The sequence below is a fragment of the Protopterus annectens genome, chromosome 11.part0 (genome assembly GCF_019279795.1).
Source record: "Protopterus annectens isolate FY-2018-M chromosome 11.part0, PAN1.0, whole genome shotgun sequence".
NCBI classification, from domain to species: Eukaryota; Metazoa; Chordata; order Ceratodontiformes; family Protopteridae; genus Protopterus; species Protopterus annectens.
The window spans coordinates 500119458-500138371 of NC_056745.1; the positions used below are offsets into that span (position 1 = coordinate 500119458).

Genomic DNA, 18914 nt, shown 5'->3' on the forward strand with positions numbered 1-18914 from the left:
TGTTTGTGAGGCTGGCGTCGGGTTTTATATAAAAATGTTGAGGCCTGAAAACACCCTCAGAAGCTGGTGCCTGCTCAGCAGCTCCAGACCCATCCAAGGGAGAGACATCCGCGGGTTCAATACTCTGAGAATCTCGCGGCATAGGAGAGCTCTACATGGGTCTCGGTAGCGGCCTGCGACTCAAAAGTAGCGGGTATCAGGGGCTGCAAAAACACCTCACTGAGTACCGGAGAACCGGCGACTGGGTTAGGAGAAGTTTTGTCGTCGGTTTTGGACCTCGACGGTCTGTCGCTGTGTTTTTCTTTGCGTTTTTTGTGAAACCCGGTAGTCGGATTCCTAACCGACGACATTTCAGGGTAATTAAATCTGGATCCAAAATATTTAGAAGTAAAAATATACAGACGCTTAATAGTGCGTTGGTTAAATCTAGCACAAAATCGACAGCAAGGCACGTTATGATCTGGGCCTAGGCAAGGAATACAGTACAAATGAAAATCCTTATGAGGTATTTGCTTCCCACAAGTAATGCAATTATTAACTTTTATTGACATCGGTAAGGAGAAAGAAAAAGTTTCCCCAACGGGGTACTTAGCTTTAGTTGAAGACTTCGGTTCTGAAACTCGAATGCGAAAATTTCAAGAGTTGGCCAACCGGCACTTGCGAACTACTTCTGCTTCGGGCACTGCGCGGCATGAAAGACTGAATAAAATGGCATCGGCTGCATGTTTTATACCCCTGACGACCTGACGTCATGGAAGAGGAGACAGCAACCGACGCAGGTCCCAAGACTTTGTTATTCAGGCCGACTGAGGTCAACCTGCCAGCAGATTACCCAAATGTAATTGACTGCAACAGTGAAACACGAAGAACATCAAATAGTCACTTACCATACCAGATGACCAGAAAGGCCTTACACAGTAGGTGCTGTGAATAACTAGGATTTACTCTTTTGATAACTGTAGCTTGGCACATTTCTGAGTTTTCTCATATTCCTGTGCTTTCACAATCACAAGAAAATCCATCTGTGGCTGAATAACAGAGAAGCTATGTAGGCATAGGGAAGAGACTGTCTGGTAGTAAGTATGCCAGTGCAAAAGGCTACTTGCAGAACAGCTAATATGGTAAGCATAAATTTAACACTCTTAATAACATTTGTAAAACCTGGCTTTGAAAGCCTTCTACAATGGCTAAGTTTTGAGAAGACGACAAAACAGTGATACAAATTAAACCTTTCTAAAGGATGAAGTCCCATGAAGGCCTAAAGTAAAGACTCAAAATAATCACCTCCTGAAGTAATGCAACTGAGTTACAATCAAATGTGGTTGGTGAAGCAGTAAATCAATGACTGAACTAGTTGCAGATAAAATGTCCACAATGAAAACATTCCTAAAGCAATCAATGCAACCAGACATGTGTCTTGTAGAGTTGGCCTCTGACACCAGCATTTTCTAATGAGTGACTCACAATCTAGAAATACAATTAAGTTAGAAACACACCAGGTAATACGACTTTGCTTGGCAACTAGCAGGCACTTTCTACTAAAACCTAGACTAGTGGTTCATATGCAGAGTACAACGTGGGTTCTGCTTGCTCTAAAGAAAGAAGCAAGAAGACAAATTAAATAGATTAAGGACAGCCCTGAAATAAGACTTGGGAAAAGTGAGAGATGGTGCTAAGGGGCATTTCATCTTTGTGAAATAATATACAAGTAGGAAGGAAAGGCAAGTCCCTCATTTTCGAAAGCTCATGTCAGAAGGAAGACTAAGACTCCTTTAAATGACTGCTTAGGCAAATGTGCTGGGAATGAGTCTGCTTTCCATGAAACTGGGCAATGTAGAGCTGCCTGATAAACATTAATCACTGTGGTTAAGTAGAGAAGTCATACAGATATAATGGATATATTCAGACCATAGATATGTCTACCTATCTGGACATCTACAAACAACTGAGGTGGCATAAGACATAACTCTCTGCCCAAATGGATAAACTCTTCTCCTTAGTATAACATGGCTAAAAACTTGAAGATTATGTGACAGCTTAGGTTCCTCAAAAAGTCATCTCGGATCATCCAGTAGGAACAAGAGGACTAAATAAGGAGCCACAACGTGATACGATACTTCTCACTACAAATAACAGGAGCTTCTTTGGCTTTGTACAGGGATAACAACCAGAAACCACAATATTTCTGGCTTCCAAGGGGCAATAAGGGTGAACTTGGTCTTTTGCCACTGAATTTTGGAAAGCAAGTGTGATACCAGGCAAAATGGTGGAAAGGAAAAGTTGGGAATGCCACAAGAATGAAGATAATGTGTGTGAGCGAGGGAGAAGTGTAGCTGTTCTGATGCTGGTGATACTGGAGAGTATGACAGAGTACACATCAGATCAAATGGGGTAAGACCACAGCACTGGCAGACAGTGGTCTCACAGTGTCTAATTACACTCCCCTGGAGGGTGTGGCCTCATAACAGACATGTTACCACTGAGGTGGGGATGGTCACCTTTCAGATCAGAAGCCCAAAGTGACCCTGCAAAGGAACTGGAGGTTTGGGCTTAAAATCTGTCACATCTGCAGGATGACCGTCTCCGTAAGGTTCATCTTCTCACGCCTCCCAGTGGCAGCACAAGAACAGACTGATTAACTGGGTGACCAGGGAGGAAAGCTGGTGGTCAGTGGAAAACCAGAGGAAAGACAAAAAAACCCAAATGCTGAAAATGACTTGGTTACCTTATAAGGCTGACAAAGGAGCAAGATGGGAAAGTACAGAGAATACTGCAATAAACAAAAAATTAAAGGCTTACAAGGCAACACATGAACCAGTGGATTACAAGGAACGCGAAAATCCTTAGTTGCTCATCCCCCAAACCAGCCTGGGTCACACAAAATAAATAAATAACCTCCAATTACTGCAAACTGTTTACATCCTTCTAAAGAAGAAGCTCTCAAACTATGAGAAATCCATTACTTCATGTTTTTATCAGTCACTTAGGCAGTGATTCAAAATGGACAAACAAATGCCATTTCACTATTCATTTTGTTAAATGTACTCCCTGCTAAGAAATAACTGCCAAACAAAACCACTGCACTACTTCTGTTTAAGAGCGACTCCCAAGGTATTTTTTAGGTTAGTGGTTACACATATAATAAGTCAAAAAAAGGACAGACCGCATCTTACCCATTCAACAAATCAGAGTAAAAGCAAGAAAAAAATTAAAGTGACAAATCTCTGTGAAGAAAGAAGTAGACAGCTACCTGTTCCATTAAAAATGTTATTCGTTAAGGAGTTATTCATTCCAAATGCTTGATTCCTGTTCATTCCAAATCCGGACATGCTGTGTTAAAAGAAAAAAATAAAAAATAAGGCTGTTTGCAGACAATTAAAAACATGAGTTCATGGAAAAGAAAGTCTCATTTTCAGTCACCAATTAATGACAAATCTATGCATCTTTCTCTGCACTAGTATGAACTTTCCATCAGCTTGACAATGGAAGGAGACAGTAAAGCTACATCCCTTAAACACATTTAACCTCCTCTCTCCACCCTTACCTTTCTGCTTACTCTTTCTCCCACCACTACCCATTTGCAGTGGTCCATTCCATGGGTCTGCAATCCTCAATGGGAAAAAAATAAATAAATAAGAATTTCAGACAGCTAGGGAGTACTTACCTCCTACAATTTACTGCCTGCGCCACCTCGTTTTTTTTTTTTTTTTTTTTTTTTTACATGGCCACCTGTATATCCTCCTGACAGGATTCTACGCACAAACATCATGCTCAAGTTCATCTCTTCTAGTCTCAAGTGAAAGGACTTCTAGTTTTTCTACTTTTGGTCAAATCCACTCCCCTTAATCCTGCAAACCAAAAGAGTAAAAAGATCACATAGACACCATTCTAATAAAAAAATTTACAAGACCCAGCCAACATACAGCCTTAACCACCTGTAGTGGAGGCCCATGGGATTTATGCAAAGTGACCCACATAAGGGCATACCAGTGTTTCAGCTGCAAGGCTTCTGAATGCCTATGATTTTTTCACTTTTTTTAATCTGTTTTGTTTTTTTTTTTTGTTTTTTTTAAACTTCTAGGAAAAATTCTGAATCCATGCAAGCCTTCGTTTACTTTCTACACTGTTTAAATGACCACTGCTGGGGGAAAAATAAAAAAAAAAAACACTTTTTTTTATCTTTTCTAACATTGCTAACCTGTTATTCATCAGAAAGTAGTAGTCACTAATAATTTTCTTGTGCTTATATAACCCTCAGTGTCCTACTGGGGGCAGGCAATTATGATCAGAGCTTGCTTTCTTCTAAAGCTAAATCTTCTCCATATTGCAACAGTTGTTGACATTATAAAGCCTATGGCTGGACTGTCACATCTCAGTTCCATTCACTTAGACTGGAAGAACAGAGCAGTGCTAATTTTGAGAGGCCTCTGTATTACTAATCACTTACTGCTCTGCAGTGCCTCTAACAAATGTTTTTTCATACTGATGTGTTATGTTACACATTCTGTGAAAAAGGCATACAGAAATGTCAACTCATTGCTGAAATAACAGACTTTTCTTGGGAGATGCTGCTTTTATGTACTTCAGTTCCTTCTCAAGTTACTCCTCCCATTTTTTCTCCCTCAGTAAGCCACAGTATCACATTTCCTGCCCTGCAAGGTTTAGTTAATTAGTCACCTATGCATAACAATAGACAGCAGACAGAACAGTCTGTGGGGTGTGCCAGTAAAAGTGTTTCCTCATGTCTGTTCTTATTCATGCCATCTGAATAGCACTTTCACAGTAAAAGGAAGTTATGTACCTACCATAACATTCCATGTTAGTTGTTTCCTCTCGCCTTCTTTCTTGCTGGTTGGGTTCGGAGCCAATCCTCGGCTCCGACTCGGCCATCTTCTAAAGCTCGAGAGCTACAAACTAGCTCGAGGCCTCCCCGTATCCCATGATGCCTGGTGCTAGATACCCAGATCTCATTTGGTAAGACTAACAGCAGACAAAATAATGAAGGAATCCTATACTTATCATACATAAGCCCAACTATAAAGACCACTAGGTAGAGTGGGATAGCCAGAGAAGGCTCAGCCTGAGCAATATTATAGAGAAAACTCTTCTCGGTCTAGTAGGATAGGGGGATGGAGGGGGAACGCAAGAAAGAAGGCGAGAGGAGACAACTAACATGGAACGTTATGGTAGGTACATAACTTCTTTATGTTAAGTTGTCTATCTCGCCTTCATTCTTGCTGGTTGGGACAGCGTCCCTAGCACCTAACATCCTGGGTGGCTCAATGGAATAGACTCTTCAGAACAGTGGAACCAAAATCAGCTCTGCTCCTGGAAATCATGTCCAACTTATAATGCGAGATGAAAGTATGAAGGTTTGCCCACGTAGCTGCTGCACAAATAGATTCCATGGGCAACTTAGCCTGAAAAGCAACCAAAGTGGCTAATGCTCTGGTGGAGTGCCCTTTTGGTTTAACAGGCAATTGTTTATTCCTCAGCTGATAGATAAAAGTAATGACAGAAGTCAGCCACCTGGATAAAGTTACTTTTGATACTGGTATACCTTGTTTGCCCTCTGCATAAGAGAGGAAAAGCTGATCTGATTTTCTGAAGGCCTTAGTCCTGTGCAAATAAAAACGCAGTTGTCTGTGAACATCTAACTGATGTAACTTATATTCCGCCTTGTTGGAATGGTTGGGAAAAAACACAGGAAGGTCAATGGACTGATTCAAGTTGTTCTCAGAAAAGACCTTAGGAAGGAAGGATGGATTAGTCCTAAGAGCAACCCTGTCTTTGTGGAACACTAGATAGGGGGGACGTGTACAAAGAGCCTGCAGCTCTGAAACTCGTCTGGCTGAAGTGATTGCGACCAGAAAAAGTGTTTTCCACGATAAAAACTTCAACGAACAGGAAGCTGCCGGTTTGAAGGGGGGCAAAATTAGAGAGGCTAGAATCAATTTCAGATCCCACGGGGGTGGAGGATCTCTAACCGGGGGCCTGAGCAGAGAGGCTCCTTTGAGGAATGCCTTACAAAGCTTATGAGACATTATACTACTTTCTGAAAGGTCAATGTGAAAATTTGAGATTGCGGCTAACTGCACTCTAATTGTAGCCAAAGCGGAGCCAGCATGAAAAAGCTCTGAGAGGAATTCCAAGATGTGGTGAACAGGGGCTGAAAAAGGATCTATATTCTTAGCCTTTGCCCAGGAAGAAAAACGTTTCCACTTACTAGCGTAAGTTTTTCTAGTGGTAGACTTGTGCGATGATAAAATGATTTCACACACTGATTGGGAGATATCCGGAAGCCTGGCTAGGGCTGGAAGTGGAGCAACCAAGCTGTGAGCTTAAGAGATTGTAGGGAGTGATGCAGCCCGACCGATTGATGGATCAGAAGGTTTGGAATTGGTTCCAGAGTCCAAGGCTGCTCGATAAGGTAATGATGCAGGAACGGAAACCATATTTGTCGAGGCCAGTACGGGGCAATGAGGATCATTTTGCAACCCAATACGGTAGCTTTTTGTATCAGCTTGGGAATTAGAGGAAACGGGGGAAATGTATATAGAAGTCCCTGAGGCCAATTGTGGACTAGAGCGTCTCTGGGGGAATACTCTGGATGTGGAAGGAGAGAGAAGAAGTTGCTGCACTTGCTGTTGAAGAGGGTGGCAAAGAGGTCGCAGCAAGGTTGCCCCATTTGCGGAAGATTTGGTCCGCCACTACTTGATTCAGAGACCACTCTTGAGGCATCAGAATAGCTCTGCTCAGCCTGTCAGCTATAACATTGGATTTCCCAGGGATATGCGTTGCAGTCAGAAACCGTTGGGAAGAGATCGCCCACTGCCAGAGTCTGAGTGCTTTTCGACATAGGGGGTAGGACCTGGTTCCGCCCTGCTTGTTGATGTACCATACAACTGACATATTGTCCGTTTGAATTGTAACTGTCCCGGTAGGAAGAGAGTCCTGAAGAGCTTGCAACGCTAAAAGCACGGCTCTCATCTCCAAGACATTTATGTGCAGATGGTACTCCTGAGGTTGCCATGAGACCCAGGGTTTGAAGTACGAACTTGGCTTGAATTCTCTTGCAACCTAACAATACCTGGACATGCTGCCGAATGACTAACACCCTGTCTGCTAGAAGGCTGGCTGACCTATCTTTTGTATTTAAGTTTGCGCCTATAAAGGTGATAGACTGAAAAGGCGACAAAGCAGATTTTTCGAAATTTATAGTGATACCTAGTCTGAAATACATCTGTATGGTATAGCCTCTGGCTTGCGAAGATGATGCCTGGTGGTAGCAGTGAGAAGCCAGTCGTCTAGATATGGAAACACCTGGAATCCTTGCCGTCTCAGATGAGCGGTAACTACTGCCATACATTTGGTGAACACCCTGGGGGCTGTGGTGAGACCAAAGGGTAGAGCTCTGAACTGATAATGGCTGGCTCCCAGCCAGAAGCACTGGAATCTTCTGGAGCGCCTGTCCATTTTGATGTGCTAGTACGCATCCTGAAGATCTATGGAGCACATCCAATTGTCCTGACCCAGGAAAGGTAAAATGGACTGTAGCGTGACCATCCGAAATTTGGTTCTTTGTACAGACCTGTTTAGTCTGCTAAGATCCAAAATGGGTCTCCAGTCCCCTGTATTTTTTGGTACCAAAAAAAACCTTGAGTAAATTCCGGATCCTTGATGGTCTACTGGGACTTGCTGGATGGCCCTTTTTCTTAGCAGTTTTGCAACTTCCTGAACTGCTTGATCCCTTAGATTGGGTGGAACATCTGGAAGGGACTTGTTCGGCAAGAATGGTGCACGAACGAAGGGAATTTTGTAACCTCCAGATATAACAGACTGTATCCATTTGTCTTGTGTTATGTCATGCCAGGCTCATGGGTACAGCGATAATCTTCCCCCGACTGCCTCCAGAGGTGACAGCCGGGCAACCCTTCAGGGATGCTGGAAGGGCTTGTCAGAGAAAGATTCTCTGCTGCCCTGATTTTCCGGACCCCCTCTGCCACGAGGGCAGCATCTGTTATTGTTCCCTCCTCTGCCCCTGAAGGGAAATTCACCACGTGCGTCAGGCAAGGCTCCCTGGGATTTCCGGAACCACATCTTTCCACTCTTCTGACCCTTGGGATATGGTCTGGAAGGAGTGGAAAAACAGACCCCTACAGCAGAGAGAGTCTTGCCTTCCTGTTCACACCTGGTAAGGGTGTCCTTCACCTGAGATCCAAAGAGAGAGGAACCATCAAAGGGGGTGTTGGTGAAAGACGCTCTGAAAGGTTCCGCAAAGTTGCAAAGCCGCATCCAAGCGTGTCTCCTCAGAACGATGCCTATGCCTGCGGCTCTACTCGCCCCATCGGCTGCATAAGAAATGAGCCTCATGGAGGAGTTAACCAGTGAATTAAGAGTCGCCAGCTGGGAGGCAACCTTGGCCTGGGCCCCCTCAGCTGATGGATCTTGAGGGGTATCTCCAAGCTTTTTAAGGAGATCCCTCTGTAGACGGGTAAAGTGGCACAAGTAATTCAGAGACTTCATGGTAAAAGTCGCTGAAGAAAACATCTGCTTCTCATATCTGTCCATCGTCCTAGACTCCTTGTTAGGGGGATGAACAGATGAAGAAGTTTCAGCCAACTCCTTCTTCGTGGCCGCCGCTACCACCATGGCATCAACGGGGACACCTTTCGTCAAAAATTGCTTGTCCTGTGGTGCAGTAATGAATTTTGATGGTCTTCTTGGGGTCGGTTCCACTGTGTCTGGAGCTGACCACGCCTTCCGAGCCACCACAGACATCAGTGGGTCAAAGGTGGAGACACCCACGAGGTGGAAGGTTGGGATCCAAACGCGTCCAGGAATACAGACTCATCCTCGGAAGGGCTTAGGGCAGTCCAGTTCCCCCTCTGTCTAAGCATCTCAAGGATGTCTGAGAAGGAGACATCTTCAGAGGGGGACCTCGAGGACCCTTCCAAATCCTCTAAGTCGGTACCTGATGTGACAGACCCAGGGGAGTCAACATGCTTCCTCTTGCATTTCCTCTTACGAGGTGGCTCCTCTGAATGATCAGGGGAGGCCTCGGAAGAGGAAGATACACCCAAAGGGGTGTCCTGGGGTGCTGAATCCCCACGCTTGGGGTCTGGAAGAGAGGCAGAGGCTAATGCAGGCACCATAGGGAGAGGAGCCGAGGAGGTCGATCGTGGTACTGGCTCAGGGGCCAGAACACTCATCACCTCAAAGGCATCCCAATCGGAACGGAGAGAGGTATCCGGTTCAGAAGAAATCAGAATCCCCCTCCGCACCGAGGGGGAAGGCTCCGAGGCTGATGTGGGAGCCGAACTCACCTGAGCCGAGACTCCGAGGGGGGAGAGCGGGGTCGGACAAGGGTCCAATGCCACTCGCCTCCCAGAGCCGACAAGGGAGTCCCGGAGTCCAGATCCCTCCAAGGACGGAACCATGGAAGTGATAGGAGCTGACGACGGAACCGAAGGAGCAGGTATCGAAGCCGACGGTTCCACGACTCGAACCCCCACAAACTCCAGTTCCGAGCTCAAAGGGTGAGTCGGTGGAGGAATATCTGCAGACGTGGACGGAGCCGACCCCTGGTGAGGGGGGCTGAACAACATTTTAGCCAGGGCCTGCGATTTTAGCAGTCTGCTGACCACTCTTTCCGAGTCATGGTCTGAAAGTCTTGAGGACCGAGAAGAGTGGGATGAGCGATGACTACGCTCCGACTGGAGCAGAGGCGATCTCAGAGCCAAGCGTATTGACTCCAGAGAGGGTGACCTGGACCTTTTTCGACTCTCAGAAGGCTCCAAAAAGTATATCGGAGCCGACTGGGAGGGAGGAGTATCGGTTCCAGCCGGAGCCAAAATGGAAGGTACAGAATCACCCAACAACGGCTCCGAACTGGGAGCCGATGGTTTAGGTGCCTTGGAAGATTTCACAGGCTGAGCCTTAGCTGGTGAATTTTGAGGTTTAAGTAAACCTCTAAGGATCAATTTATTTTTGCGCTCCTGCAGGACTCTTGGACTGAACGCATGGCAAATGGAGCAAGAGTCCTGCAGGTGCACGGCACCCAGACAATAAACACAAGAAGTGTGATCATCTGTCAGAGACATCTTCTGACAGCATGAGTCACACTTCTTGAATCTGGACGGCTTAGGATCCTTGGAGATATTGACAGGCAAGCCCAAAGGAAAAACACACTCACACAAAGGTTAAGGTACTAACACAACAACAATACACTACAAGTTACCAGAACTGACAGTACACCAACAACTGTAATAAGTATAGCCAAACTAACTAACAGTGATAATAAGAAAAGATTTTTTTTTTTAACGAAATAGATAGAGAAGAAAAAGATTATCCTCTAACTCAAACGGACACCTAGAGATAAGGTTATCCTCTAACTTAAAAGGAAAACCTTAGAGGAAAAAGGGAGAAGTAGAAGGGGGAGGGGAAACTCTCTAAGTAAAACGAGTTTCTGAAGAGAAAAGACAAGGATTCAGTTACAAAAACTCATACAAAACAAGGGAAATAACTAAACAATAATTCTACTCTAAATATTTACTAAATTTTGACAGAAAAAAGACAATATAGAAGTTTTATATGACCTGAGCCAGAAGAGTAACCTCGCAGCAGAAGCGGCAAATGAGATCTGGGTATCTAGTGCAAGGCATCATGGGATATGGGGAGGCCTCGAGCCAGTTTGTAGCTCTCGAGCTTTAGAAGATGGCCGAGTCGGAGCTGAGGATTGGCTCCGAACCCAACCAGCAAGAATGAAGGTGAGATAGACAACTTAACATATAATGTTACAAAATCTGCAGCGCAGTGGTGCTGCAGTTAGCATTGTTGCCTAAGAGTAAGAGGTTCTCCTGTTCGATTCTTGGCTGGGGTGCCTTCTGTGGGGAGTCTGCATGTTCTTCTCCCTGCGTTCACATGGGTTTTCTCAGGTTGCTCCGATTTCCTCCCACATTCTAAAAACATGCTTCTGGAGCATTTCTCCCTGGGCCTCTGCTGAAAATGGGCTCTGCCCAGTTGGACTTTCCCGGTAAACAAATGTTAAATAATTAAAATAAAATGCTCTGCAGGAGTCTAAGTATTTCAGAAACTGTGTTCTGCTCTGTTTATTAGAATTCATATTGGCTACTCACAGCTGTTGATATGTCTGCAAACAAATGCTCTTATCATCCACCAAATAATAGTCTTACTTTAGACAGATCACTATATAATAATGCAGTTGTCAATCTTGTTACTTCTCAGACAAGCCAAATGTTGTTAACTTTTACTTATCCTTACTGTTGCTTTACTATACACAGTCAGTGAAATTTCCATTGCACATTTTCTGTTGTTACTTAAGGTACTTCTCTGTAAGCGCAATATAATGCATACCATCACTCCCCTAGCAACATGCACACTTTTCTGTCCGAGGTAATGTCAATACTGCTTTCCAATCTAAACTGCTACATCCTTTTCTAGTCACACCTACGCAAGAATATTGATGGTTCCTTGGGAAATAAAAAGGTTAGTGACTGTCATAACCTTTGTGTTTTATACCACAGTTATTTTAAGCAATCTGCAGATGACCGAGCAACAGTTTAAGTGGATATTGTTGCAATTCTGTTAATTTTTTTCCTCAATGAATATTAGGATTATTCTAGTGCCCATAATTCTCCCACTCAGAGTTGTGTTCATTTTCAAATTTTACTTAGTTACTATTTGAAAGTCACACACAGTGGCCAATTCAAATGTCAAATTGTAACCAGATACACCTGTAGCAGTAAAAAAAATACACATTGGTAACATCAGTTGGCAAACAGGCATTGTGCCTGTGTTCCACACTTCTCTGTTCTTTTCTTATTATAATTACTGCATGCGAGCGCGGGCTCGCTCACACACAATGTAAAACCCAACACTAGCTATTACGCATCTGTATACAATCACAACTGCAATGTCCATGGTTTAAATGGTCTAAACCAAACACCAAGTCATGCATGCCAACACACCATCCCAATGCACCATTAACCACCAGTAATGGGTGACCCCCATGTGATATAAACAACATTCTGTATAATGCTTTGTGGTTGATGTTTCCAATCCTTCCCAGCTATTTCAATATTATATTTGCACAATCCCTAATGCAACAGTCTTGCCACATTGCTATGCCTTTCAGTATACAGCCCTTCTGCCATTAGTATGTCACACCCAGCAACAAGATACATGACGGTTTCCAGTTCTGTTTTATAGAACCCGCATTTATCTGTTTCTCCCTCATGTTTAATGGACTTAGTAAACCAACATGTATGTAATTCCACAATCCTGGGCCGCTAATATTAACCTTTCATCTTTTGGTTTAAATTCACCTCTCCTTAACCATTCCTGCTGCATCAGAGCCTGATCGACATGAGGTTGTCCAGCAATTTTCTGTACTTGCAAAGTACAGTTGTGTACATACCATAAATGTAGATGTTCGAGTGTATTCACTGTTGTAGTCGTTACAATTGGGTTATCCTGCTGGCAGGCTAACCGCAGTCTGCCTGAATTCCAAAGTCTAGGTCCGTTGTCAGTTGCTGTCTCCTCCCTGACGTCAGTGCGCCAGGGGTATAAAAGATGCAGCCGACGCCATTTTCTTCAGTTTTTCTTGCCCAGATGTCAGGTGCCCCTAAAATGGTAGGCTAAAATATGCCAATAAGCATGCATGCACAAACAACAACATTTCCTTCATCTACAAGCAAATACACCACATAGGTTGTATAGAATAGAGAAGTACATACAAGTCCCAGCAAAGGAAAAGGGGGATGGTGGGAGGGTAACCTGGACTGCAACAGTGAATATACTCGAACATCTACATTTATGGTAGGTACACAACTGTACTATGTTCATCATGTTTCACTGTTGCAGTCATTACAATTGGGTTGAATCCCAAAGCTAAGGTTGGGAGGCTGGTGCTAAATAGGATTAGGAGAGGCTATCAGGCCCTGCAGAACTGCAGTGGCAAAATCTGCCCTGGATTTAGAGTAGAGAGGTAAGTGATAGTGCTTTGCAAACGTATGCACTGAACTCCAAGTTGCAGCCTCTATGTCATCTTTGGTTGGTACTCCTCTGAGGAAGGCTGCTGAAGTGGCTGCTGCTCTGGTTGAATGTGGCCTAAAGCCCTTAGGCACTGATTTGCCATGCTGTGAACAGCAGAAACAAATGCAGTGGCCTATCCACTTTGAAATAGTCTGCTGTGAGATGGGCTTTCCTTGTGATCCTGCAGCATATGCCACTAGAAGTTGTTCAGTCTTTCTGAACGCTTTGGTTCTGTCCAAGTAGAAGCGTACTAGGTAAAATTAAAAGACTACTTGCACCAAACACGAAACCTGGCTCCACAATAAGTCGGCTGACACAGCAGTTGAGTAACAACGCAAGATAAAATCCTTGACACAGCTTATTTTAAGCGTTTAAAACAGTAAAATCCACTTTTCGTCGAGAGCAATCTCCCAACTTCCTCAGAACAAACATGGGCATACAAAACACACATCTTTTTATATTTGGTTAATTATCCAGTTAAATGGTTAATTAAATAATTAAGTAATCAACCATATGGTACATTCATTAATTATTCCGTAAAGTTGCTACATAACATTACTGACTTGATGCTGGAAACTTGAAATTTTACGTGAACTAGTGGATAAATAAATAAATAGTGAATGAATAAATGAATACATATGTACTTAAATAGTTCAAACAATATGGCAATGAATTTCCTGGCAAATTGCCAGTTGTATTAATGTAGAGAATGAATGTTCTCCTTTTACCCTGTAAAATACATAATGTAAAAATGTTGAATATAAAATTACTGGATATAAAAATAATAATAATAATGAATGTGCTATGTCTCACAAACGTAAATGAAACATATGTATTAAAAAGTATATGCTGAGAAACTGTTTTACAGTAAAATTGAAGCTCTATACGCTTAGAGAGTTGTGAATAGCTTGTTCACAGGCTTCCCGCCCCAAACTCTTAAACATCCACTCGCGTATATATTCTCCGTTGCTACTGTAAAGTACTGTATATGAAAATAGTATTAATCAGCGTAATTTATACTAAAGGGTGAATGAAACATATATTAAAAAATTGTTTTACATTAGGTTCCAAGCTCTAAATGCTTGGATACCTGTTTTTAAACCTGTTCACAAGGTTCCCACCCTAACTTCTAAAACAAGCGCTCGCTAAATTTGCAGGGCTTGATATATTTACACAACTAGCAGCATGTTCACGGGGTTTAAAGAGTTATAAGTAACTTGTTCACGGGCTTCCCGTCCCAAACTCTTAAACATCCACTTGCGTGTGTTTTCTCCATTGCTACTGTGAAGTGCTAAATATAAAGGTAATAGTAATCAGCGTAATTTAAACTGGAGGATGAATGAAACATGTGTTAAAAAACTATTTTGCAGTTCGCAATGCAACGCTTCACCAGACATCAAATGCAGTAAAAAATACCCCTTATAAACAAATTCAAATTCAAACAGACAAATCAGATCATGAAAGTAATTAAAGAAACAGGATATTGAATTAAAATCAATTAAGAACAAATAATGTGTTAATTACCCATGAAGTCAATGCTTGAGGGGTCTACTAGAAAGAAAAGGCTTGAGTGTAAATCTGTCATTGAGTCCAAACCTATGAGCTTGTAGATATGTGTTTAGAATAGATAGGTCTAAGATGGGTCTCCAATCTTTGTCCTTCCTTGGTACCAGAAATAGTCTTGAATAAAAACCTTGACCTTGTTCTTTTGCAGGTACCTCTTGAATTGCTGTCATATCCATGAGAGCGGTAATTTGCCTTTGTGCCTCTGCCCATTGATTTTGTGGCAGGTTTGGCATGCCTCTCATTTCTGGAAGGGTGTGAAAGTGGAACCTGTAGCCTCTGTCTATAATATCCAGAATCCATTTGTCCTTTGTAACAATGTGCCAGTTTTCTGAAAATAAGGCCAGTTTTCCGCCCAAAGGTGCTGCCATTATAGCTTTGCTTGGCAGGCAAAGGGGAAAGTCATTGCATCTGTTTACTAAATGACTGTGGTCTATCTTCTCCACCTCTTGGGGCTGGTGTTTGCCACTGTCTAGCTCTGTAAGATCCTTGAGGTTGTCCTCTACCCCTTAGGCGTCTGTATCTGCCCCTTTGGGGTCTGTCCGTGGCTGGAAAGGACCAATTTTTTGAAGGCCAGTTTCTGCTGAAGCATGGAGGCTGCACCTGCAAGAAATCTTTAACTGTTTGCATAGATTTCGCTTTTTCCTCCATTTTCTTTAGTACCTCCTTAGCTTTAACACCGAACAATACATCTTTTTGTAGTGGTGCATCTAATAACTTTGCTTTGACATGATCTGGAAAAGTTTGCTCTCTGAGCCAAGCATGTCTACGTATGACAGACCCCATGACAGCAGCTCTACATGAGGCCTCTAAAGCATCAAAACCACACTGCAAGATATGTTTCCCCACTTGTTCTGCTCCATGCAACAAATCCTGCAACTCTTTCAAGTCTGGTTGTTCTGTTTGCATCATTTTGCTTTTCAGCTGAGATAGCAAGAACTGTTGGTATTTTAACATATTAAATTGACAGTTTAATGCCCTCATGGTTAAAGTGGCTGATGTATACACCTTTTTCCCCCACCTTTCTAATGTTCTGGAATCTCTCTCTGAAGGTAAAGGGTTTTTAGCAGCAGAGGCCTTAATCCCCTTGGGACCCTGTGAAATTGTTTCTGGGTCAGCAGAATGGCTTTTATAAAGGAACTGGTGAGAATCAGGAACCCGGTAATATCTGTCTGGTTTAACAGGGGCTGGAGGTAATGAGTCTGGATTAAGACTGGCTTCTGCGTACACATCATCCAAAATATCTAAGACAGGAGGAATAGCCAGGGGCCTATGCTGGGGAAGTAGTAGAAATTCCCTGAGCCTTTTTCTTGGAATCTGAGTAATCTTGGCCTTCCCAGTGGAAGTGCTCTCTCAATGTATGCAGGGTTTCCCAAAAAGAGTAGTCCTCAGGGGGGGAGACCGAGGGAATAGACTCCTCAGCATCAGAGTCTTCAAATGGGGAATAGGCGTAATCCTGGTCCTCAGAATGGTCTGAGGTAATAGAAGCCTGTTCTGAGGAAGGTTTGTCTTCCTCCAACCTGGGTCTTTTGTCTGAGGGGGATTGAGAACCACTGATGAGAGTAATCAAATCCTCAGCCATTTTAAGCATCTATTTCTTAGGAATGGGGCCTTGAGAGGGGGTCTGAGGACCCTGTTTTTTAATTTTCATTGCAGCTTTAGATTTAGTGAACAATTTAATAGAGGAGGTGGTAGGCCTGAAAATGCCTTCAGAAATGGCAGGCCTCGCTAAATTTTCGGTTTCCCCGCCAAAAGTGGCGTCGGTATCTGCAGAGGGAATGGAGACCGAGGATCCTGCGACTTCGGGTAATGAAGTCGCCGGTAAAGTAGTTTCATCGGTAGTCAGGGGCTGCGTAGGCGCCTCGCTGAGAACCGGAGAACCGGTAGTCGGCCTAAGCGTGATCTCAGTACTCGGAGCAGGCCTCGGATGTCTGTCCTTATCCTTGCGTTTTTTGCCTAAAACTGGCGTCGGTGCATCCGACGACATGATATAATTAAATTTTTTGCCAAAATAATGAAGGGCGAACTCCGCCCGGCGCTTAATAGTGCGCTTGTTAAACCTAGCACAAAAACGGCAGGCCGAGACGTCGTGGTCTAGCCCTAAGCAAGGTATACAGTAAGAGTGAAAATCCTTATGCGGCATTTGCTTCCCACAAGAAATGCAATTATTAACTTTGTCTGACATCGGTCTGAGGCAAGAAAAGTTTCCCCAGCGGGGTACTTAGCTTTGAAGAAGACTTCGGCTGAAATACTATTCGTAAATCTCAGGAGCTGGCCGACCGGCACTTGCAAACTTCTTCTGCTTCGGGCACCGCGCGGCAAGAAAGACTGAAGAAAATGGCGTCGGCTGCCTCTTTTATACCCCTGCCGCACTGACGTCAGGGAAGAAGCGACGACAACCGACGCCGGACCTAGACTTTGGAATTCGGTCGACCGAGGACCCGCCTGACGGCAGATAACCCTAGTGTGATGACTGCAGCTGTATGCACGATGAACATCTGGTAGTGCATTGAGCCAGCTATAAATCTGAGGTATCTTCTGCATGATTGTCTGATTGGGACATGCAGGTATGCCTCTTTTAGGTCTAAAGTCACAAGCCAAGCCTTCTTGCCCAGCATGGGTAGAAGCTGCTGCAGAGTTAACATTTTGAATTTTGGAATATCCAGGAATGTGTTTAGGATAGACAGGTCCAGTATTGGTCTCCAGGCTTTGTCCTTTCTAGGCACCAAGAATAGCCTTGCGTAGAATCCTAGTCCCTGCTCTTGCTGTGGTACTAGCTGAATGGCTCTCATGTCCATGAGGGATGAAACTTGTTTTTGTGCCTCTGCCCACTGATTGCGTGACAGGTCTGGCATACCGTTTGGCCTTGGCAGGGTGTGAAAGTGGAACCTGTAGCCTTGTGATACGATATTTAAGACCCATTTGTCCTGGGTGATCATGTGCCAATTTTGTGAAAGAAGTGCTAATTTTCCCCCCAAAGGGGCTGCCAGAAGATAAGTGCTTGGTGCTGGCAGAGAAAAATCATTGAGACTGTTTCCTGTATGGCTGTGATTTTTCCTCTCCACTTTTGGAGGTAGAAGCATCCCATTGTTTAGGCCTGTATGAGCCTTGGGGTTGTGATCTGCCTCTGGGGCGTCTGTATCTGCCTCTTTGTGGCCTGTCTGACACTGGAAAGGACCAATTCTTTGTAGGCCAGTTCCTGCTAAATCTGGGAGGCTGTATCTGCAAGAAATCCTTGACTGTTTGCATAGATTTAGCTTTATCCTCCATTTTCTTCAACACCTCTTCTGCTTTAACACCAAACAAAGTATCATGCTGTAATGGAGCATCTAATAGTTTTGCTTTAACATGATCAGGCAGATTCTGTTCTTTTAACCAAGCATGCCTCCTAATGACAGAACCTGCAACAGCGGCCCTGCAGGAGGCCTCTAGAGAATCAAAACCACATTGCAAAGTATGCTTTTCCCACTTCTTCAGCTGCATGCAATAAATCCTGCATTTCCTTGTTTTCTGCATATTCTGAATTTGTCAACATTTTCTGTTTAAGCAGTGTCATAAGATATTGCTGATATTTAAGCATATGAAACTGGCAATTTAAAGCTCTTACAGCCAAGGTAGCAGAAGTATAAATCATTTTTCCCCATCTGCCCAGGGCCCTAGAATCCCTATCAGAGGGAAGAGGGTTTTTTGCAGTGGAAGCCTTGACCCCTTTGGGACCCTGAGAGATAGTTTCTGGGGCAGCAGCAGGGTTTTTATAAAGAAATTTATGTGAATCAGGAACCCTGTAGTATCTGTCTGGCTTAACAGGAGCTGGAGGTAGAGAGTCTGGAGACAGACCGGACTCTGAGAATACATCATCTACAATGTCTAATACAGGAGAGATAGCAAGGGGCCTGTGCTGAGGTAATAAAAGGAAGTCTCTGAGCCTTTTCTTGGATTCTGAGTAATCTTGGCTCTCCCAGTGGAAATGCTCCCTCATAGTATGCAGTGTCTCCCCAAAAGAATAATCCTCAGGAGGAGAGGCTGAAGGGATAGATTCTTCAGCATCAGAATCCTCATAGGGAGGAAGAGAATATTCCTGTTCAGAAGAGGAATTAGAAGAAATGGAAACCTGATCTGAAGATTCATATTCTATCTCTTGCCTAGGCCTCTTATCAGGAGGGGATGGGAACCCCTGATCAAAGAAATTAGGTCTTCGGCCATTTTACGCATCTGTTTTTTAGACATGGAGGCCTGTCCAGGAGAATGCTGCACTTGTTTCTTTGTCTTTAGAGCTGCTTTAGTCTTTGAAGCTG

The 18914-nt window shown here is 43.7% G+C and overlaps 1 protein-coding gene across 2 annotated transcripts in view; it reads right to left on the bottom strand.

The window, feature by feature from the left end:
• CNOT2 (CCR4-NOT transcription complex subunit 2) overlaps window positions 1–18914 on the bottom strand; it is a 2080381-nt gene that overhangs the window by 1517717 nt on the left and 543750 nt on the right. For both annotated transcript variants that reach the window (XM_044087993.1, XM_044087992.1), the window contains exon 5: window positions 3251–3330. In XM_044087993.1, the coding sequence (XP_043943928.1) occupies window positions 3251–3330 (80 nt within the window). The remainder of the gene's footprint in view (window positions 1–3250; window positions 3331–18914) is intronic.